The sequence below is a fragment of the Somniosus microcephalus genome, chromosome 4, assembly GCF_052327205.1.
Source record: "Somniosus microcephalus isolate GS21.2 chromosome 4, FLI_Smic_1.0, whole genome shotgun sequence".
Lineage (NCBI taxonomy): Eukaryota > Metazoa > Chordata > Chondrichthyes > Squaliformes > Somniosidae > Somniosus > Somniosus microcephalus.
In genome coordinates, this window is record NC_140990.1 from 330,520,681 (window position 1) to 330,543,508 (window position 22,828).

Genomic DNA, 22,828 nt, shown 5'->3' on the forward strand with positions numbered 1-22,828 from the left:
GGGGCGGGTGATGTTACTTCGGTGAAATTAGGCGGTCTTTGTGATGGAGAGGATTTGGAGTCAGGAGCCCAGCTCGTGGTTGAACAGGACACTAAAGCAGTGAACAGTCTGATTCAGCCTTAGGCAGAGTGGCTGGGGAGTGGGATGGAATTGGTGGCAAGGATGTGGAGTCTGCGACACAGGCCAAAGACGATGGCTTCAGTCTTCCCAATGTTTAACTGGAGGAAATTGTGGCTCATCTATGATTGGCCATCAGATAAGCAGTCTGGCAACACAGGAGTAGTAAAGAGGATGAGAGAGGTGATGGAGAGATAGAGCTGGGTATCATCAGCGTACATGCGGAAGCTGATCCCATGACGTCAGGTGATGTCACCAATGGTTAGCATGAAGATGAGGAAGAAGAGGCTGGCCAAGGACAGATCCTTGGGGGTCTCCGGAGGTAACGGTTGAGGGGTGGGTGGCAGGGACGTGGTGTTAGAAAGAGAATCAATCCATTGCTGGAGAGGCTCTGGTAACGATTGGATGGATAAGAGTAGATTCAAGTGGAGGGCAGTCCCACTGACCTGGGCAATGGAAAAGAGGCAATTGAGGAGCAGCACCAAATATCTTGACTAAGGGGAAGCGCTGAGGTAAAACACACTAAATGTGAAAGCACAATAGGTTTAATAACAAAAATTGATTTAGCAGTCCTGATAGATCTTTAAATATGAGGACAATTCAGGTTGTTGGGGAAAAAAGAAAGACTTGCATTTATATAGCGCCTTTCATGACCACCAGATGTCCCAAAGTGCTTTACAGCCAATGAAGTACTTTTGAAGCATAGCCACTGTTGTAATGTAGGAAATCAGCAGTCAATTTGTGCACAGCAAGCTCCCACAAACAGCAATGTGATAATTACCAGATAATCTGTTTTTTAGTGATGTTGATTGAGGGATAAATATTGGCCCAGGACACTGGGGATAACACGCCTGTTCTTCTTCAAGATAGTGTCATGGGATCTTCTCCGTCCACCTGAGAGGGAAGTCGGGGCCTTGGTTTACCATCACAGCCGAAAGATGGCACGTCCGATAGTGCAGCGCTCCCTCAGCATCAGCCTGAATATTTGTGCTCAAGTCTCTGGAGTGGGACTTGAACCCACAACCTTCTGACTCAGAGGCGAGGGTGCTGCCCACTGAGCCACGACTGATACTGAAAGGAGGTTGGTTTCATGGGTGCTCAAGTATAGCATGGTTATTTGGCATGAGATATGTGGCCTAAACTCATCTGCAGGACTTGGAGCTGCTCAGTTAAGAATTGGTCCTCAAATTATTTCATTTGCTGGTTATTCAAGTTAAATTACAAGCCTCTGTTATCCTAAGCATATAATACAGTTGTTCATAGGATGCATATGATATGTAATTATAACTGTTACTAAAGACTAATGATGCTGTCGGCACAGAGTGTTCAGCCGAGTGGAGTAGTAAAGAGGTACTAAGAGTTTTGGGGCTGTAGCTACTGAGGTTTTGAGCAGGTGAGTTTATAATAAAATAATTCTATTTTAAGACTGCATTAGAGGCCTTGCACAACTTTTCAGGAGCTTTTGATCTAAATTTGCTGCTACAATAACACAGATACTTCAAGATTACGCACTGAATTTCTTGCAAGTTTACTATGCCTTGTTCAAAACTAACAGTCTAGCAAAAATGGTGTTCTAATTCTGTAGCAGGATGCTGTGTGTCTGCATGTTTTTACACACAGACATGGACTCATGCACATAATATATATAATTGCATTAAAACTCTTATTAGGATTGGAAAAGTTATTAAACATTTCTAACGCATCTAATATTATGAAAGAGTTTGCTAGGGCAGACATAGAACAGCTGTTTCCACTTGTAGGAGTGTCTAAAACTAGAGGACATACATTTAAGATAGTCATCAATAAATCTAATAAGAAATTTAAGAGAAACTTCTTTCACCAGAGTGTGGTTAGAATGTGGAACTCGCTACTATGCGGAGTATTTAAGCATATGACGTATGAGGAGAGATTGTGTCGATTGGGCTTATACTCACTAGAGTTTAGAAGATTGAGAGGGGATCTCATCGAAACCTATAAAATTCTGTCAGGCCTGGACAGATTAGATGCAGGAAGGATGTTTATGATGGCCAGGGAGTCCAGAACCAGGGGTCATAGTCTAAGGATAAGGGGTAAGCCATTTAGGACTGAAATGAGGAGGAATTCCTTCACCCAGAGAGTGGTGAACCTGTGGAATTCTCTGCCACAGAGGGCGGTAGAGGCCAGTTCATTAAATATATTCAAAAAGGAGTTGGATATATTTCTTAAGGCTAAAGGGATCAAGGGATATGGGGAGAAAGCAGGGACAGAGTACTGAATTTGGATGATCAGCCATGATCTCATTGAATGGCGGAGCAGGCTCGAGGGGCCGAATGGCCTACTCCTGCTCCTATCTTCTATGTTTCTATGAATAACATAGATGCATTTAAGGGGAAGCTAGATAAGTACATGAGGGAGAAAGGAATGGAAGGATATGTTGGTAGGGTGAGATGAAGTAGGGTGGGAGGAGGCTCGTGCAGAGCAGTAACACCAGTTTAGACCAGTTGGGCCGAATGGCCTGTTTCTGTGCTGTAAATTCTATGTAATTCTATGTAATAGATTATCAGATGCAATTCACTTTTACAAATGTTAGCTTGTAAGTGACATTTGTGTAGGACCATAGGAAAGATAGTTTGAAACAACTGTATGTTCCTCACTTTCCCAAAAATGAACTTTACTGTATACAGTGATTGTTACAATGGATATTTGTTTACAATTTGTTCTATAAAACATGTATCCAATTCCTTTCGATTTTTTAACATTTCTTCAAAGTAACTATTGTATTACTGTGTTATTCTTAAATCGCATACTCTTCTTTCTTAGTACTTGTAGTTTTCTTGATAACACACTTCTCTCCAATCCCTGAACTCCCCCGTGGCACACTGTTAAGGCAACAGCAAGTATAAAAATGGGTCTTGAATTGCCAAACGTCTCTGCTATTAATTTGCTGTTTTTGTTCAATCATTGTCATGACCTGGCCACAACATCGCCTTGAAATTAACTTCGGATAGATCCTTACCTTAGAACAATGAAGGAAAACATTTAGCCCATGCACCACACGTCAATCACTAATTCATTTTAAATCAATACCTGACATTTGTAAACATACACAGACCCTTAATTCTTAATTTTTAATTTCAATATATATTGAAATGCTTTGCTCGGCCAAAAGGTTTTTTTCAAAGTGAAATATAAAGTTGTCACTGATAAGGCGACATGGATTTTGCTTTGATAGACAACAGAGATAAACAAACCTCCTTAGATTTTGAAGACATCGTGTCTCTGATGACTTTTTGGAGGTTAAAGGGGAGAAGTAAGACTTTTGAAGTTTTGAAATGCAGAATACAACATAACCCATGAACCATAACCAAATGGTTTTCTGCCACTTTTGTAAACTTTAGGATTGAATGAACAATTTTGAGCTGTGATAAAGGCAACTAATGGATAGCCACACAGGAGGAGTTAATGTGAACGTTTGACAGCTCAAACAGCTCAGACCAACATTAAAGGAACATTTCACAATCTCTGAATGATTTGATTTACTGCAAAAGGCCAGGAAAGCTGTATAAAACACAGTGGCTAAAGAATATCGGCACTGCAGTTGGAAGAGGATGGTTTGACCAGTCATTTCGCCCACGAGGATCAGGCTGCAGTCGGAAGGAGGGGCCTGGCCAGTCATTTCGCCTACGAGGACCTACAATCAACGCTGGACTGATCATCTGCGGGTGGCTGTATGTCTGATTTCCTGTAATATTATTGGTGAACTGCTCGAATAGTGGGTGGGGTTTTGAATCTGTCTTAGGAACAATAAAAGGTTAAAGACAGAACCCGTGTGTCTGGTGTAATTTCTCATAAGTCTCAAGTCCGAACTCTATAACATATTGGATGGGGCGAGGGGTAATTCCTCACGTCTTCAGGATATGAAATATAAATGCAATTGAACTTTTGCCTGTGTAACTGCGGGTCCTGATAATTATCCCTTGATTTTTAGCAAATCAGCCAAGAGGCAGCCAATCCTGAAGAGCAAATGCAGGTGTTGAATGGTTTAGCCAGTCAATTTATTAAATAGTGCAACTACAGTAATATAAATGCTAATGTATACCACGGGTAAAAATCAGAACTCCATTAAAAAGTTAACCATAAGAAGTCAATCTCAAGGATAAATTGAGTGCTCAATACTATTCGCTGCTTTAATCAGGTGGAAAACAAATTATGTTCTTGGTTGATTAATTAGAATTGTATGTAAAGATAATGATAACCCACATTTTTCAGTTAACGCAAGAGAAAAGAGATATGAAACATCACATCAGTGCAGGCAATGGGAAAAACACCCATTTAACCCACAGTTGGTGATTACTAACTAGTAGTAAGCACAATATCGTGACAAGTTGAACCCACCCAAACTTAACCAGTTCAATTCGGGCAGGTTTCTATTTAGATTGATGGAATTCAGTGCTTAGGAACAAGCTGGAGAAGGCTTTTCCCACACCATTGGGTCTGAAGGGAGTTTTGGTTATTTAGAGAGATACTTTAAGATGAGATGACCTGAACATGTAAAGTATAGTTGCTAATCCCTATCCTCAAAATTGGCTGCCCTCCTCAAATTCGGCTGCCCTCAAAAGTTTGTCACCATCCTCTGCCTGCTTCACGACGGCATGCAAGCTGTGATCCTGACCAACGGTTCCACCACAGACCCAATTCACATACGGACCGGGGTCAAGCAAGGCTGTGTCATCGCACCAACGCTCTTCTCGATCTTCCTTGCTGCAATGCTCCATCTCACCCTCAGTAAGCTCCCCGCTGGAGTGGAGCTAATTTACAGAACAATCGGAAAACTGTTCAACTTCTGTCGCCTCCAGTCCAGATCCATGTTCGTCCCATCCTCTGTCGTCGAATTACAGTATGCAGATGATGCTTGCGTCTGCGCACATTCAGAGGTCGAACTCCAAACCATCGTTAACTCCTTCACCGAAGCGTATGAGAGCATGGGCCTTACACTAAACATCCGTAAGACAAAGGTCCTCTACCAACCTGCCCCCGTCACACAGTACTGCCCCCCGATAATCAAAATACACGACAAGGCCTTGGACAACGTGGACCACATTCCACACCTCGGGAGCCTACTGTCAACAAGGGCAGACATCAATGAAGAAGTCCAACACCACCTTCAGTGTGCCAGTGCAGCCTTCGGTCGCCTGAGGAAGAGAGTGTTTGAAGACCAGGACCTCAAACCCGGCACTAAGCTCATGGTCTACAGAGCAGTAGTAATACCCGCTTTGCTTTCCTGTATGCCTCAGAGACATGTACCATGTACAGCAGGCACCTCAAAGCACTGGAGAGGTACCACCAACGCTGCCTCCGCAAGATCCTGCAAATCCATTGGCAGGATAGGCGCACCAACGTCAGTGTTCTCGCTCGGACAACATCCCCAGCATCGAAGCTTTGACCACGATCAATCAGCTCCGATGGACAGGTCACATCATCCACATGCCCGATATGAGACTCCCAAAACAAGCGCTCTACTCAGGGCTCCAACACGGCAAGAGAGCCCCAGGTGGGCAGAGGAAATGCTTCAAGGACACCCTCAAAGCCTCCTTGAAAAAGTGCAACAACCCCACCGACACCTGGGAATCCCTGGCCCAAGACCACACAAAGTGGAGGAGATGCATCCGGGAAGGCGCCGAATACCTCGAGTTTCTTCGCCGGGAGCAAGCGGAAGCCAAGTGCAAGCAGTGCAAGGAGCGCACGTCAACCCACCTGCCCGCCCCGTCAACCACCGTCTGCCCCACTTGTGACAGAGACTGTAGGTCCCGCATTGGACTCACCAGTCACCTGAAAACTCATTTTTTAAAATGTGGAAGCAAGTCATCCTCGGTTCCGAGGGACTGCCGAAGAAGAAGAAGAAGAAGATGATCATTAATCCCTTTATTGCTGAATGCAGATGGCTGTTTTAGAACTGCAATTAACACAACTTCTTTAAAGCCAAAGTCCTCTTAAAATTCAACAGGTTAAAAAAAAGTAACGTTTCTACTCATTTGTGTGCAGTTACTTAATATTTTTGAAGTTTGTTTGAAACAGTCTCCTCCTAAACTCCTGCTCTATGTCCAATTATTCCCTACGCCTTCTGTAAAGCACCTTAGGTGCTTTTCTATGTTAAAGATGCTGCATAAGTTAATGTTGTTTCTGAAGCCAATATGCTGTCTTAAAATGAATCCTAAAATAAGTAATACTTCCTTCAAAAATTCTGAAATTATCTCCTTGTCGCAGCTTTCAACACCTGGATGTTCTGCAAACTCATAGAGGAAAGATTCAATCAGTTGGAAGCGGGGAAGATAAGTAACGTGGAGTCTAATGGGTAGAAGTAAATTGTCGATAAACATTGAAACAAATGAGAAAATCAGAAACAATTCAGGAACATTTGCAAAAAGAATTTAATTGAGATTTTGCAATTGTTTTTCCCCGGTGCTCCTCCCAAGGTGCTGCTTCATGATGGTTTGATGGTCCCACGCATGTCAAGCAACCTCGGGAAGCTGACACAAGTCACTATTCTTTATATGAGGCTATTTAACCTTGGGGAAAATCTTGGACTAGCCTGATTTTGAGTGCACCCAATGTGTAAGATGCCCTACTTGTGTATACATATATACGAAGGATTAGGATTTGGTTTAATCTTATTTGATTAAAGTTTTTTGGTTTCTTTTTACTTAATGAAATGGTTAAAAGTTGTTCATTCCCAAGATGCTTTAGAGTTTGATTTGTCAGGGTACAATTTAGCTGACACTGTGGTTCAGGTGATTACTGAAACGACCAGATGGTTAAGACCTTCCCTTTGTTCTTTCCTCCCCTCCTCCCTGTCCCTGCTACTGCACTTGCTTAAAAATCTCTCTTCTCTAACATTTTCCAGTTCTGACGAAGGGTCCTCGACCCGAAACGTTGACTCTGTTTCTCTCTCCTCGATGCTGCCTGACCTGCTGAGTGTTTAGAGCATTTTCTGTTGTTATCTCAGATTTCCAACATCCGCAGTATTTTGCTATTGTAGATGTATAAGATTCATGTCTCTTGACTTGTTTTCATGGCCACATTGTAAAATGAGATAGCCAAGGCAGTTTTGAGATAAGGAGTGGAACAATAGAAGAACATTATGAAAACAGTTGGCATCTGTTGCTTTGAAGGAAATATATTCTTGCTGGGGGTCTTGTTCATAATAACACTGGTCATGCCATAATTAATTATCAATAACAGTATTTGTGAGAAACAGACTATAAAGATCAACGTAAACTCGAGGAACAGCACCTCATCTTCCGATTAGGCAGTCTGCAGCCTTCCGGTCTCAATATCGAGTTCAACAATTTCAGATCATAACCTCGGCCCCTATTTCATTTTCACTTATATTTTTCCACTCCTTTCCTTTCCCCCCCCCCTTTCCTTTTGTTTCTCTCTCACACCTGGCAGCTATCTTTTGCCCTGCCAGTACACTTTACACCTAATCACAGCCTATTACCATCTCGTCTAGCTTCTAATCTCTTTTACTTCTTTTGGTTCTTTTATTCTTTTGTCCGATCGCAGCCCTGCCTTCGATCTAGTTCCTTTTCTCTCCAGTTTTGAAGAAGGGTCAAACCCGAAACGTCAACTCAAATTTCTCTCCACGGATGTTGCCTGACTTGCTGAGTTTTTCCAGCATTTTCTGTTGTTATAAAGATCTCAGGCTTTTCTTAACAAGTTTTAGAGAGAGTTGGTTCGGAAAGGAACACGAAGGTTATGTTTCTACCCGGGGAAATTGGTGCAATACCATTTATTTCTCTGTATGTCTACTGCTTATAGATATTGCGTGTGTCTGGACTTGGTCGAATACAATAAACAAAGTAATTGCAACCATCTTCTGGTGTCGGAATCAAACTGATTACAATGTCCACATGCATGCAGGTTCCAGCAGGAATTCCTACATTACAATCAGCAGTGAGACTGTTTTGCTGATGTTTCCCATTCCCAGCCCATGGTCATTGAAACTTATTGTAACATTCTTATCACCAGCAGCTAATTTATCACAGACCAGGAATCAAGCCTGGGATGATTCTAGTTTGTGTGGCACAGTAGCACATTGCACCCAAGGGAGCTTGTTACATTCTACAAATCTGCATATAATTACATTGGCTACTTCTCCCATTTTATCATTTGTATTCAGATAAAAATAATTTTTGCACCTGGGGAAAATCATCCTTTTATTCTCTTTAAGATTCAATGTTGTTCTGTTTGTAACATTTCCTGAAGCACCAAATTGCTTAAAATATTACAGGAGCTGTTTGCTTTGCCAGTTGACTCTTCGCTCTGTCTGGAAGCAGTGTCTTCTCTCTGTGTGATTATCTCTTCCTTTTCTTTCTCGTTTTATGACCATATCTGTCCTATAGGGCCATAATTTGCTGTGCACGGCATCCAACGGCATCTGCCGTTAGTTAGACTTGCCCTTGCACCTTTAGGTTTTCACATCTTTTGCGTGGCAAGTTGCTGAAAGTGCGAGCGGATAACAGCGCAGCGAGGGAAACCGGGCATCTGGGACCTAAGTGAACAGGGCAACCAACAGGATGTATCCTTAACCAATCAGATTGAAGGATTAAGAAATAAATAACGCAAGGACTGAGAAGGGTGAATTAAATGTCAAATCAGGTACAGAGAGTGAAATAGAGGGAAAGAAAGATTGGATCAATAGAGAAATTAAAGAGACAGAAAGGAAAAGAAAAAAACTCCAACAATTAATGACTGAAGCTTGTAATAGTTAATTTTTAGAGCCAAACACATTGATTGGGAGTAATTAAGAATGATCACATTGTTAAAAGGATACTTACACTTGAAATGACCAGACCTAACTTTCTGTGACGAGTTTAGTTTGTATCTACCGCGCAAATACAGCAACTTCATGCCGTTCAATGCATGTCGATGGTGCGGCAGACGGCGAGATGCCGTTTTCGTGAAGCTAACGGCAGAGCAGCGCAACTCGAACACCAACTTTTGGGTATTGGCATTTAACCGTGCATCTACTTCTCACCTGATGTTGCTGTAACATTTACGCATTGATAACAGCGTGCGCCATTAGCCTCACCGTTATTTTGACAGCAAATTCTGGCCCAAAGTCGTCTTCTTTGGCTTGGTGTCAATTTTTGTCTTATTATGCTCCTGTGAAGCACCCTGAATTAGAGGCGCAATCTAAATGTAAGTTATTGTATGTGTCACTTCTTCACTCTCACTCCCTCTTTTCATTCTCTTCAAGTGTCACCTTGCTTTAGTTGGTAGCATTCTTATCTGCCATACAATGTGGGTTCAAGACCTACTCCAGCAGTTAAATACCTAGGGGGCGTAATTCGGCTCAGTTGAGCCTGCCGTTAGCGCCACCGCAGGGGGCTAACGCGGCGCAAAGGGGTTATTGCCCAGGGGGGTGAAAAAAGTGCCTCCTGTGAAATTCGGCATGGGTTGCTGAGGCACTACCCAATAGCGGCGTACCCCCACTGGTAGCATCCCGGGCCGCCACGCCTCCGACGATGATGTCATCGCTGTGCGCCACCACCCCTTAGCGCCCTGCGGCAGAAATTCAGCTGTGCCCCACCAGGCTGCCGTGGGCGGTGTCAGTGCCAGCCTCGCGGGTCATGAACCGGGCCGATCGCTGCTCGTGGGGCGGTATTTAAAGGGGAGGTGCAGCCGCAACCCGCGCCGCCATTTTCTTTTTTTTGTCCGACCTCCAGGTCGGCCCTCCATGGTGTGGTCCTAGCCGCCATCGCGCAACGTGGCACCACGCCGCCCTGGTGGCCTAGTTGGGGCCATCAGAGTGCGCAGCGGCCCTCCCCTTTAACTGAAGGGGCAGGGCACTGAAATGTGACATCGCCTCGGTTACCGCCCCACCAGGAAGCGGGGCGCCCGAGATTGCGCTCCACTTCCTGGGCGGGGCAGTAAAGCGAATTTCACGGCCGGGGCGGGACTTCCTCGCCAGGCGCAGGCGATCCCGCCTCGCCAGTGTTACCACCCCGAAACGGGGCGCTACTGAATTTCGCGCCCTAGCTAATCTAGGTTGATACTTTAGTGCAGCACAGCTGTGTTGTCTGAGGTGCCAACTTTTGGATGAGCCCTTGCCTGCCTGTTAAATACCTTGTTGTACAATTGAAGAAATGTAGAAAGTTCTGACAATATCATCACAATTAGACCACAAGGCCTAGAAATTGAGTGGGCTTAGCGCCCAATTAGTGGCGCTAGAGGGCCTTGCGCCGGACTTATAGCCGTTTTGCAAATGGACTTGGGCCTTAGCATCGGCGTTAGCCGGTAGCGCTGCGCCGGCACCGATGACGTCATCGGTGTGCGCAGCGTCCCGGTTGCCGTGGTAACCCGGCCCCAAGCCCAAATTCAGTTGCGCCCGCCTCGCCCATGGCAGGCGCAACTAACGAATGTGAAAAGTGTTCTTACACGCCTTTGCGCCGGCGCATAAAGGTGGAGTGGCGGCCGGCCGCGTTCCCGGCGGCCGCCTGCCCGCACCTCCCTTCCCGGACTCCTGCATCACCCCCCCCGCGGCCCTGATGAGTGTGTGCTGCGAGCCCGGCACTTCCCCGAGGTGCCGGGCTCAGATGTCGGGGGAATCCGCCGGACAGTTGTCGGCTGCAGGCAGCTCCTCCTTAACAGAAGGAGGAGGCCTGCAGTTCCCCAGCCTGCCGCACCGCATCGGGTGCCGCAGCGGGGGATTAGCGCCGGGAAACCCAATTCAACGCCCGTTTTCAGGCGCTAAAACCCTCCTTTAGCGCCCGCCGCCGTCTGGGGCCGGCGCAACCGAATTTTCGTCGGGCGCTGCCGCATTAACGCTGGCGCAAAATTTCTGGCGCTACAGCCCTGGCGAGCCCACAACCCAATTTCTAGGCCCAAATGCTTATCTATCTAATTTCCTGTTACATTTGCCACTATGGGCAAAAATAAAGGATTCAAAGATAAATATAGGAATTACATGCAGGAGCAAACTGACGTGGTGAGTATCTGTTTTCTTTGAGTCCACCGATCATTATTAGGTTTGATAGATTGACAGAGGAGCTTTCTGGCATGAGAGTTGGATTTTTACTGCAGCATAAGCCATGGGGAAAGTGTTGCAGGCTTTATTGTGCTGGCAGACTGCTGTTTCAGTGATGGGCATTTCATTTGAAGCCAGCAGGGAAAATTGGTTTGTTAGACTGGAAGCTGTTTCAGTGTCTTCGGTTCAGTAGCAAAGTAATCCACTTTTAAAACAAAAGAAAAGGTTAGTGTAGGATTTAAAGCTGAAGGAATATAAACTTTTTAAAGACATCAAAGGGTGATTAGTGCTCCAGCGATTTGAGCACAAAATCTAGGCTGACACTCCAGTGTAGTGCTGAGGGAGTGCTGCACTGTCGGAGGTGCCGTCGTTTGGATGAGACGTTAAACTGAGGCCCCGTCTGCCCTCTCAGCTGGACAAAAATGATCCAATGGTACTATCTCGAAGAAAATCAGGGGAGTTCTCCCCAGTGTCCTGGCCAATATTTATACCTCAACCAACATTACTAAAAAAAATAGATTATCTCATCGTCACATTATTCTTTGTGGGAGCTTGCTGTCCTGGCCAATAGTTATCCCTCAATCAACACAACAAAAACAGATTATCTGGTCATTATCTTACATTGCTGTTTGTGGGAGCTTGCTGTGCGTGAATTGGCTGCCGCGTTTCCCACATTACAACAGTGACTGCACTCCAAAAATACTTCATTGACTGTAATGCGCTTTGAGACATCCAGTGGTTGTGAAAGGCTCTATATAAATGCAAGTCTTTCTTTCTTTCGTGCTGTGCACAGATTGACTGCTGCATTTCCTACATTACAACAGTGACTACACTTCAAAAGTATATCACTGGCTGTAAAGCGCTTTGGGAAGTCCTGCGGTTGTGGAAGGTGTTATATCAATGCAAGGTCTTTCTTTCTTTCTTAAGAACTGAAATTTACTCCCCCAAAAAAATGAACAGGAAGGAATCCTGCATAAAGAACGCACTTGCATCAATACAGCACATTTCATGTCCTGTTTTCAGGAAGGGTCTGTACTTCAAACGCTACCTTGTCGGTTCTGTCTACAGATACAAAGCACTCTGTGTGTCGGCAGCATTTTGTTTGCGTTCCAATACAATTGTCCTTGTACACACATTTTGTTTTTTGTAAATCAATATCAATAAAGCAATAATGTAAAACTCAATGTCCCGGAATTTGCGGTCCTGATGACGGCGAACTGGCAGCGTTCCCCGTCATTTCGCCTTTGAAACTGACCGCCACTTCAGGATTTAGCGCGTGCACAGCCTAAGGCTGAAATCCTGAAGTTGCAGTCTGTCATTCACTGCTCCTCCATAGGCTGCGCTGTGCCCGCCCCCTACCCATCCACCCACCCCCAACAACAGAGTCGGCAAGTGTAAACTCTCAAATCATGGAAACTGCCAAAAACGTCGGTTCTTCCACTGTAATTATGCTATTAAATACCTCACTAAAAGTTACACCCAAAGGGCTAAGGTGTAACTGGATTTTTAACAGCTTATTGACTGCTAAACAAAGGTTATTGCATTGAAAAACTATTTTTAATTTTGTGCAGTGTCAAATTTATTCATTTTAATTAACATTTTTAAGAAAGTTCAAAACAAAATTTAGCTTTTTAAAAAATGTTGTTCATCGTTATTTCAGGTTTCCCTTTTCCCCATCTGACAGCCCCAATCATTGTTTTGCTCGCACAAACATTTTTTTTTAAGTTAGAATTTTAGGAGCTGACCCACTTCCTGGTTCACTGTCTGTGAGGATTCTGCGTTTTGATTGGCTGCTTAGGCCGCCTGTTGACATCACAGCAGCTCTTGGCTGGGAATCCCCATTAACTTCCGTTGATTCCAACTCCGCGTTGGAAAACCCTAAAGCCTCGACACAGAGATCGCGAGGTCTTTGTGCGAAGCTGACTTCGGGGCCAGCGGCAAAAGACTTTACGTCACCGGTGACCCCAAATTCCGGGTCAATGTGAACGAGTGAGAAAGGGAAAATAATGAAACAGTCTGAAGATGTGGAATTACTGAGGAGCAGATTCTCAGCCTAGAAGTAAATAGTGAGTGGCAGAATGAAACTATCCAGACATTATGACGCAAAATTAGGGCTCATGCGGTTTGGAGTAATATGTTAGCCTGAATTGAGGATTTCTTAATGGACAGAAAACAGAGAGCAGGAATAAACGGGTCGTTTTCGAGCTGGCAGGCTGTAACTAGTGGGGTGCCACAAGGATCAGTGCTTGGGCCTCAGCTATTTACAATCTATATCAATGACTTAGATGAGGGGACCGAGTGTAATGTATCCAAGTTTGCTGATGATACAAAGCTAGGTGGGAAAGTAAGCTGTGATGAGGATGCAAAGAGGCTGCAAAGGGATCTAGATAGACTAAGTGAGTGGGTAAGATCATGGCAGATGGAATGTAATGTGGAGAAGTGTGATGTTATCCACTTTGTTAGGAAAAATAGAAAAGCTGAATACTGTGTACAGTTTTGGTCTCCTTACCGAAGGAAGGATATACCTGCCTTAGAGGGAGTGCAACGAAGGTTCACTAGATTGATTCCTGGGATGAGGAGATTGGCCTAGCAGGAGAGATTGAGTAGACTAGGCCTATATTCCCTAGACATGGGGATAGTGGTTAGCACTGTTGCCTCACAGCGCCAGGGACCCGGGTTCGAATCCGGCCTCGGGTGACTGTCTGTGTGGAGTTTGCACATTCTCCCCGTGTTTGCGTGGGTTTCCTCCGGGTGCTCCTGTTTCCTCCCACAGTCCAAAGATGTGCGGGTTAGGTTGATTGGCTATGATAAATTGACCCTTAGTGTTAGGGGGATTAAATTCATGGGGTTACGGGGATAGGGTGGGATATGTGTTGGTGTAGGGGTTATGGGGATCGGGTGGGATATGTGTCGGTGCAGGCTCGATGGGCCGAAATGGCCTCTATCTGCACTGTGGGGTTTCTGTGATTCTGTGAAGGTGGAGTTGAGGTAAAAGATCAGCCATGATCTTACTGAATGGCGGAGAAGGCTCGACGGGCCAAATGGCCTATTCCTGCTCCTATTTCTTATTATCAACAGTGCTACCTTCATTACATTAAGTACCTTCAGCTAACAAAAAGAATGAAGGCATGCACAAATATCTCACCCACCAATTGCCAAATTATAACTGCTGGTTAACATCACACCTCATGACCCTCCATTATACTGCTGTGTGGGAGTTAAACAAAAAATATGTCACAGGGTTGTACTACCAAGGGTCTGTTTTATACGGGATTCATTATTAAGGGAGCTGTAAACAATGCACATTATCCAATAAGTCATGATATAATTGAAGGACATTCCTGGTTAAGGGTTACTGTAATTAAAAACTTGAGCCTCAAGTGTAAAGTTAGAGTTTTGTTCTGAATCTACAGCTGTTTCACATCTTTGAATGAAATGTGCAGATGGATGTCCTACATTACAACAGTGACTACACTTCAAAAGTACTTCATTGGCTGTAAAGCGCTTTCAGTCGTCCTGAGGTCGTGAAAGGCGCCGTATAAATGCAAGTCCTTCTTTCTTTTACTCCAGCAGAAACACGGCCTGCCAGTTTCAAATGATCTGCAAAATGAACAGATGTGAATCCTTCCACTGTAAGATGTCTGCTTTAAATCAGCCATGCCTGCTCGATCTGTTTAACAAACATCAGCGCAGGCGACCGAGCAGTCATTTAAAACCGTTAAACACATCGACACAAAGCTGGGTGGGCGTGTGTGCTGTGAGGAGGATGCAGAGTAACTCCAGTATGATTTGGACAGGTTGGGTGATTGGGCAGATGTGTGGCAGATGCAGTATAATGTGGGTAAATGTGAGGTTATCCACTTTGGTGGCAAAAACAGGAAGACAGATTATTATCTGAACGGCAATAGATTGGGAAAAGGGGAAGTGCAACGAGACCTGGGTGTCCTTGTGCACCAGTCACTGAAGGTAAGCGTGCAGGTACAGCAGGCAGTTAAGAAGGCAAATGGTATGTTGGCCTTCATAGCGAGAGGATTCGAGTACAGGAGCAAGGATGTCTTCCTGCAGTTGTACAGGGCCTTGGTGAGACCACACCTTGAGTATTGTGTGCAGTTTTGCTTGCCTTATCTGAGGAAGGATGTTCTTGCCATGGAGGGAGTGCAGCGAAGATTCACCAGCCTGATACCTGGGATGGCAGGAATGATGTATGAAGAGAGATTGGGTCGATTGGGCTTATACTCGCTAGAGTTTAGAAGAATGAGAGGGGATCTCATTGAAACTTATAAAATTCTGACAGGACTGGACAGACTAGATGCAGGAAGGATGTTCCTGATGGTGGAGGAGTCCAGAACCAGGGGTCACAGTCTAAGGATAAGGGGTAAGCCATTTAGGACTGAGGTGAGGAGGAATTTCTTCACCCAGAGAGTGGTGAACCTGTGGAATTCTCTACCACAGAAGGCAGTTGAGGCCAACTTATTAAATATATTCAAGAAGGAGTTAGATATATGTCTTAAGGCTAAAGGGATCAAGGGATATGGGGAGAAAGTAGGGACAGGGTACTGAATTTGGATGATCAGCCATGATCTCATTAAATGGCGGAGCAGGCTCGAGGGGCCGAATGGCCTACTCCTGCTCCTATCTTCTATGTACCACACTTCAGGGTGGAGCACTGGGTGTTAAACATAACTTTTGAGTTTCCGCTAGGTTGTGCTGGGTTTTACCAGCGCAACTCACCTAACACCCGGCCAAACCAGCACAAAAGATCGAGGAATTTCCAGCTCAAGTTACGTCCAGCGCAAATCGAGTTTCCACCATCTTTTGCGCTGGTTTAAAAAACATCGTGCTGGAAGCGGGCCCCACCCACAAAACTGACCACGCCCCCAGATCGAATTTACCACCCTGGCGAGTTTCCGCCTAATTGTGTCCATTTGTGGATCTTCGCAGAGGCTTTTAAATTAAGCTTTTTTGTTTAGGTGCAGAGGCACTGGTAGGCACCTTTTAAAAGCTTAATATTAAAACATATTTAATTTACTAAGAAGCCAACTACTGCACACCAATGAAACGAGTTAATGGTTCTGTATAGTTTTTTTTAAGTCATTTTCAGTCGGGTTACTCACAGCTGGTGGACTGGACACTTATTAAAATGGCTTATTTTTTGTGATAAACCTATTTTCAGCTGTATTAATAAAACTGCACCAAGTTACCGCTCCTAAATATATCAAGAAATGTTTTTTAATGCAAGGGAAAAAATATACAATTACTAAGTTCTAAAACGCTGCCCGATTGCGCTGGTTCATGGAAGATTTGTGATTATGCAAATAGTTCTAAGCGGAAATTTGAACCATAACTTCACGTCGGAAAACTAGCGCAACTTCGAGCGCAATTTGTGCCTGGATTATCGCTTGCACCCAAAGCCGAAACTCAACCCCCAAGAGATCATTTTGGCTTCAAACAACTCAAACTGAATTTCTCAATGTGCAAGGGGCATTAGAGTCACGTGATTGCTCCTTCTGCCAGGTTGTATCATTTCAACCGCAAAAGAATGAGGCGCTGACGGTGTGTCTGCTGCTGTACCTCCAATTCTGGCCTCTTGAACTTTCCCGATTATAATCGCTCCACCATTGGCGGCCGTGCCTTCAGCTGCCTGGGCCCTAAGCTCTGGAATTCCCTCCCTAAACCTCTCCGCCTCTCTACCTCTCTCTCCTCCTTTAAGACGCTCCTTAAAACCTACCTCTTTGTCTGTCTCAATATCTCCTTATGCGGCTTGATATCAAATTTTGTTTGATGACGCTCCTGTGAAGTGCCTTGGGATGCTTTACTACGTTAAAGGTGCTATATAAATGCTAGTTGTTGTTGTTGTTATAGTACCATGTGAAGTAATGCATTCCAGTAACTGAGCTGTTTTTAAATTCATTTATGGGATGTGGGCGTCACTGGCAAGGCCAGCATTTATTGCCCACCCCTAATTGCCCTCGAGAAGGTGGTGGTGGTGGTGAGCCGCCTTCTTGAACTGCTGCCATCCGTGTGGTGAAGGTACTCCCTCTTCGCTAGGGAGTTCCAGGATTTTGACCCAGTGATGATGAAAGAAGGGCGATATATTTCCAAGTCAGGATTGGTGTGTGACGTGGAGGGGAACTTGGAGGTGGTGGTGTTCCCACGCGCCTGCTGCCCTTGTCCTTCTAGGTGGAGGAGGTCGCGGGTTTGGGAGGTGCTGTCGAAGAAGCCTTGGCGAGTTGCTGCAGTGCATCTTGTAGATGGTGCACACTGCAGCCACGGTGCGCCGGTGGTGGAGGGAGTGAATGTTTAAGGTGGTGGATGGGGTGCCAGTCAAGTGAGCTACTTTGTCCTGGAAATATGAAACTATTAAAAATGCTTTCGTTGTTCTATTGAAGTTATTCATGTGTTTTACAGCTTTAAAAAGTCTCTCAGAACATTGCGACTCTGTGATTAGCTATAAATAAGATGATAGCTGTGCTTGCTGATGGTTTTATGTGTATTCAACAGAAAATCTTTTAAGTAATCATTCATTTTGTTTCTTATAGTCATCATTTTCCTAACTTATTCCATGTGTACACGTTGCTTTCATACAAGACCATTCTTTGAAATAGTAGAAAGCGGTGAAGTAAAATTAGAAACGAATTTGATTTTATAAGAATAGGGTTTGGACAACATTCAAATTACAACATTATAATGTTAGTCATGATAAACTAAATGAATGACGTTGGTGGAGAATGGAACAATTAGCGTCAGAGCTTTACTGTGCAAATATGTATTTCCCACACCAACTATCCCTGTCCATTTCTAATTGAGGCTGTCAATTTGCCGGTGACTGGTAATGAATTATGGACACTCTGTGCTGTTGACTTGCGTTCCTTAGAATTGGGCAGAGACGACCTGAATTAATTTCACACATAAGTTGCGCAGGTGGCAGAATGAACATAAAAGTCGAGGTGAAAGAACGGTATTTTAGTCCTCTATCCTACACAACCCCCTAAACTTGCTTACAATTAATAAGTTATTTCTCAGTGTTTTCACTGGATACTATTGGAATCAATGTAAAACTGTACTGACTAGTAAAGAATAGCAAATCTCAGTGAAACCGGACTGTAGACTTCGCTCCAACATCCTTTCATTCATTACTTGAACTCTTGAGTAATGCCACCATGTGGTGGCACACCTTCGTAGAGACATAGGACTAGAAAATCAGGCGCGTTTCCTGCCAGAGGCGCCCCCGATATTGGGCATCGAGCCTCATTTCAATGGAACCGGTGAGCTGCGCAGAGCGGCCGGCTAATCGTGGCTAAAGATCGAGCAGCAGCTGGCATCACAGCGGCCCTCGGGTTGTAAGGAAGAGTGGCTGATCAGGCTTCTGGTCAGGGGAGGGAGCAATTGGTGGGCGAGGGTGGGTGATCAGTGGCTGGGGAAGGAGGGGGGTGGGGGGCTATCATTGGCTGTTGGGTGGTGGGTGGGGGGGGTGCTGTGGTCAATTGGTGGTTGAGAGTGGGTGACTGGTGGCCAGGGTGGGGGCAAATATTGATGTGTGGATGGAGTGGCAGCGCTGCCAGGGGGAAGTAGTGTTAGCCGGGTGTGGTGGTGGGGGGGTGTGGGTGGCAGCGCTGGCCGGGGGGAGTAGCGGTGGCCCAGCTTTTTAAAAATTTGTCCCTGGGATGTGGGCGTCGCTGGCAAGGCCAGCATTTATTGCCCATCCCTAATTGCCCTTGAGAAGGTGGTGGTGAGCCACCTTCTTGAACCGCTGCAGTCCGTGTGGTGAAGGTGCTCCTACAGTGCTGTTAGGGAGGGAGTTCCAGGATTTTGACCCAGCGATGATGAAGGAACGGCGATATACTTCTAAGACAGGATGGTGTGTGACTTGGAGGGGAACTTGGAGCTGGTGGTGTTCCCATGTGCCTGCTGCCCTTGTCCTTCTAGGTGGAAGAGGTCGCGGGTTTGGGAGGTGCTGCCGAAAAAGCCTTGGCGAGTTGCTACAGTGCATCTTGTAGATGGTACACACGGCAGCCACGGTACGGCGGTGGTGGAGGGAGTGAATGTTTAAGGTGGTGGATGGGGTGCCAATCAAGCAGGCTGCTTTGTCCTGGATAGTGTCGATCTTCTTGAGTATTGTTGGAGCTGCACTCATCCAGGCAAGTGGAGAGTATTCCATCACACTCCTTACTTGTGCCTTGTTGGTGGAAAGGCTTTTGGGAGTCAGGAGGTGAGACACTCGCCACAGAATACCCAGCCTCTGACCTGCTCTTGTTGCCACAGTATTTATGTGGCTGGTCCAGTTAAGTTTCTGGTTAATGGTGACCCCCAGGATGTTGATGGTGGGGGATTCGGCAATGGTAATGCCATTGAATATCAAAGGGAGATGGTTAGACTCTCGCTTGTTGGAGATAGTCATTGCCTGGCACTTCTGTGGCGCTAATGTTACCTGCCACTTATCAGCCCAAGCCTGAACGTCATCCAGGTCTTGTTGCATGCGAGCATGGACTGCTTCATTATCTGAGGAGTTGTGAATGGTACTGAACACTGTACAGTCATCAGCGAACATCCCCATTTCTGACCTTATGTTGGAGGGAAGGTCATTGATGAAACAGCTGAAGGTGGTTGGGCCAGGACACTGCCCTGAGGAACTCCTACAGCAATATCCTGGGGCTGTGATGATTGATGTTCAGCCAGCACAACCATCTTCCTTTGTGCTAGGTATGACTCCAGCCAGTGGAGCGTTTTCCCCCTGATTTCCATTGACTTCAGTTTTACTAGGGCTGCTTGATGCCACACTCGGTCAAATGCTGCCTTGATGTCAAGGGCAGTCACTCTCACCTCACCTCTGGAATTCAGCTCCTTTGTCCATGTTTGGACCAAGGCTGTAATGAGGTCGGGAGCTGAGTGGTCTTGGTGGAGCTCAATCTGGGCATCAGTGAGCAGGTTATTGGTGAGTAAGTGCCGCATGATAGCACTGTCCATGACACCTTCCATCACTTTTCTGATGATTGAGAGTAGACTGATGGCTTGGCGGGGGGTTCGGGGAGCACTGACCGGGGGAGGTGGTAGCGGTGGTCTGGGGAAGGAGTGGCTGGCCGTGCTGCCCAAGGGGGGAGGTAGCGGTGGTCTGGTGCATACATTGGCCATGGGAGGGGTTCAGCAGTGCTTTGAGCAGGGTGGAAGTTATACTGGGAACTGGTGATTTTGAGAGAGATGGGCATGGATCTGGGAGCCCAACTGCCCAAATGTAAGATGTAATTATGTTCCTTTATGTGTGTAGAGGTAAGTCTGTCTGTGTGTGCTGGCAGACCAGGAGACTTGTACAGCACCCTACAGGATTAATTTTAATGTGGTTTCATAAATGTCCAAATACTGGGATTCTGATACCAGAACAAAGCCAAGAATAAACGTTCATCCATTACTTACAAAATACAACTTAAGAGCAAAAACAAATTCATGTTTTGTAGATAAACAATTTCCTAGATTTTTTTTAAAGAACGGATGAATTTGGATCATTGCATTTCCCATAAATTGTTCCAGGAATGCAGCATTTACTCCTTTGAAAGAGCCTTTATTCAGTGCCCCAGATTTTCTATTCTTTCCCCCAACTGTTATACCTGGAGATCCCCAGGCTATTGCTGATTAATTAGGCGTCAAAATGAGGGCAGTTACGTGGAGTGGAGTTGCACTTGCCGGAGAGCTGAACACAATGACCAGAAATCAATTCAGTGATGACCCTTAACCCTGGGAGAGTGCGCTATCATCTCCTTTCCCCACGGAGTGAACTCAAACCAATCTCTCCAGAAATACAAGCAAATGTAAATAGTATCTCAGCCAAGTCCCAAACAAGCCCTGCTCATATTTCACAGGCACCGCCAGCACTTTTTTTACAGCATGAATATTTTTCGTACACGTTGCATTAGCCACCAAGCAGTAATTCCTTGCTATGCATATAGATTTGAGAAGAAACATGTAAAAATAAATCTGAGTTCCTCTCGTCGTTGGGTATTTTCTTTCATTCATTCGTGGGATGTGGACGTCACTGGCAAGGCCAGCATTTATTGCCCATCCCTAATTGCCCTTGAGAAGGTGGTGGTGAGCCACCTTCTTGAACCGCTGCAGTCCGTGTGGTGATGGTACTCCCACAGTGCTGTTAGGGAGGGAGTTCCAGGATTTTGACCCAGCGACGATGAAGGATCTGCGATATACTTCCAAGTCAGGATGGTGTGTGACTTGGAGGGGTACTTGCAGGTGGCAGTGTTCCCATGTGCCTGCTGCCATTGACCTTCTAGGTGGTAGAGGTCGCGGGTTTGGGAGGTGCTACCGAAGACATTGTGAACTAATGTCGGACGATTGCCTCTGTGTGATTATCTTAGTCAAGTATAAATAGTTTGAAAAAATACTAGGTTTACCATTTTGCTAGAAGTAAGGAAATCTTCTAGCATTTGTTTGAGGTTACGACATAAAGAATCCCCAGTGATTCTTAATGAAAAAAATCTACTTACAAACGTATAATAATACTTGCTTTAAGTCTGGAGATTTATGTTAGGTAAATATTGGCTCAGCACAGATTCTCTTATTTGGTCCCAGCTGTGATGATAATCAGTGTGCAATGTGTTAATGATCTCACTTATCAAACTGTTCTGGCTCACCTCGCGTGTCACTGAGATTGTTCCCAGTCATTACAGCCCCACTGTTGACTTGCTCATTATCAAAGAGAGGACACTGCCACTTAACTGTGGCCATGCAGTTGGATAGGCCCTTTCGGTTTTAGACAGGACCAATATGACTCATACATATGCATCCACGCATATTAAAAGTAGTTAGGCAAAAGATAGCAGAGGCATTATGACAAAAACATATATATAATATAAAAATACATTAGAAAAGGGAATAATGCCAGAGGACTGGCAGGCAGCTGATGTCATTCCTATATTTATAAAGGGAGATAGAACAAATCCAGGAACCTATAGACCAGTTAACTTAACGTCAGTGGTAGGAAAAAATAACAGAATCTTTACTCAAAGATGTAACACAAAAACATTTAGAAACCGAAAATAGCATAAAGCGTAGCCAGCACGGATTTCAAAAGGAAAGGTCATGCTTGATCAACCTTATTGAATTCTTTGAAGAAGTGACAGAAAGTGTAGACAAGGGTAATGTAGTAGATGTAATATATTTGGATTTTCAAAAGGCCTTTGACAAGGTATCGCATAGAAGACTCATGACTAAGGTCAGAGCATGTGGAGTCAGGGAACAAATAGAAGAATGGACAGCAGGTTGGCTGCAAAAGAGAAAACAGAGAGTGGCACTTAATGATAGTTACTCCAACTGGCAGATGTGGGAAGTGGTATTTCACAGGGATTGGTGCTGGAACCACTGTTGATCACCTTTGACATAAAAGATTTGAACTCGAGAATTGGAAGTACAATTTCAAAATTTGTGGATGACACTAAATTGGGGAGTACAGTTCCTATTGAGGAAGACTGCAACAAAATACAGAAAGATATTGATAAACTTGCAGAATGGATGTCTAATTGGAAAATGAAATTCCATATAGATCAGTGTGAGATGGTATATTTTGGTAGGAGGAAGAAGGCCACATACTGGAAAATAAGACTCTACATCATAGAATCATAGAATGATACAGCTCTAAAGGAGGCCATTCGGCCCATCATGCCTGTACCGGCTCTTTGAAATAGCTATCCAATTAGTCCCACT

The 22,828-nt window shown here is 45.0% G+C and overlaps 1 protein-coding gene across 1 annotated transcript in view; it reads left to right on the top strand.

Annotated features, from left to right (window-relative positions):
* The first annotated feature begins 384 nt into the window (after window positions 1-384).
* The window catches only part of LOC147120681 (uncharacterized), a 33,790-nt gene continuing 11,346 nt past the window's right edge, over window positions 385-22,828 (top strand). Inside the window, exon 1 of the mRNA XM_085984244.1 lies at window positions 385-439. Within this exon, the coding sequence (XP_085840370.1) occupies window positions 385-439 (55 nt within the window). The remainder of the gene's footprint in view (window positions 440-22,828) is intronic.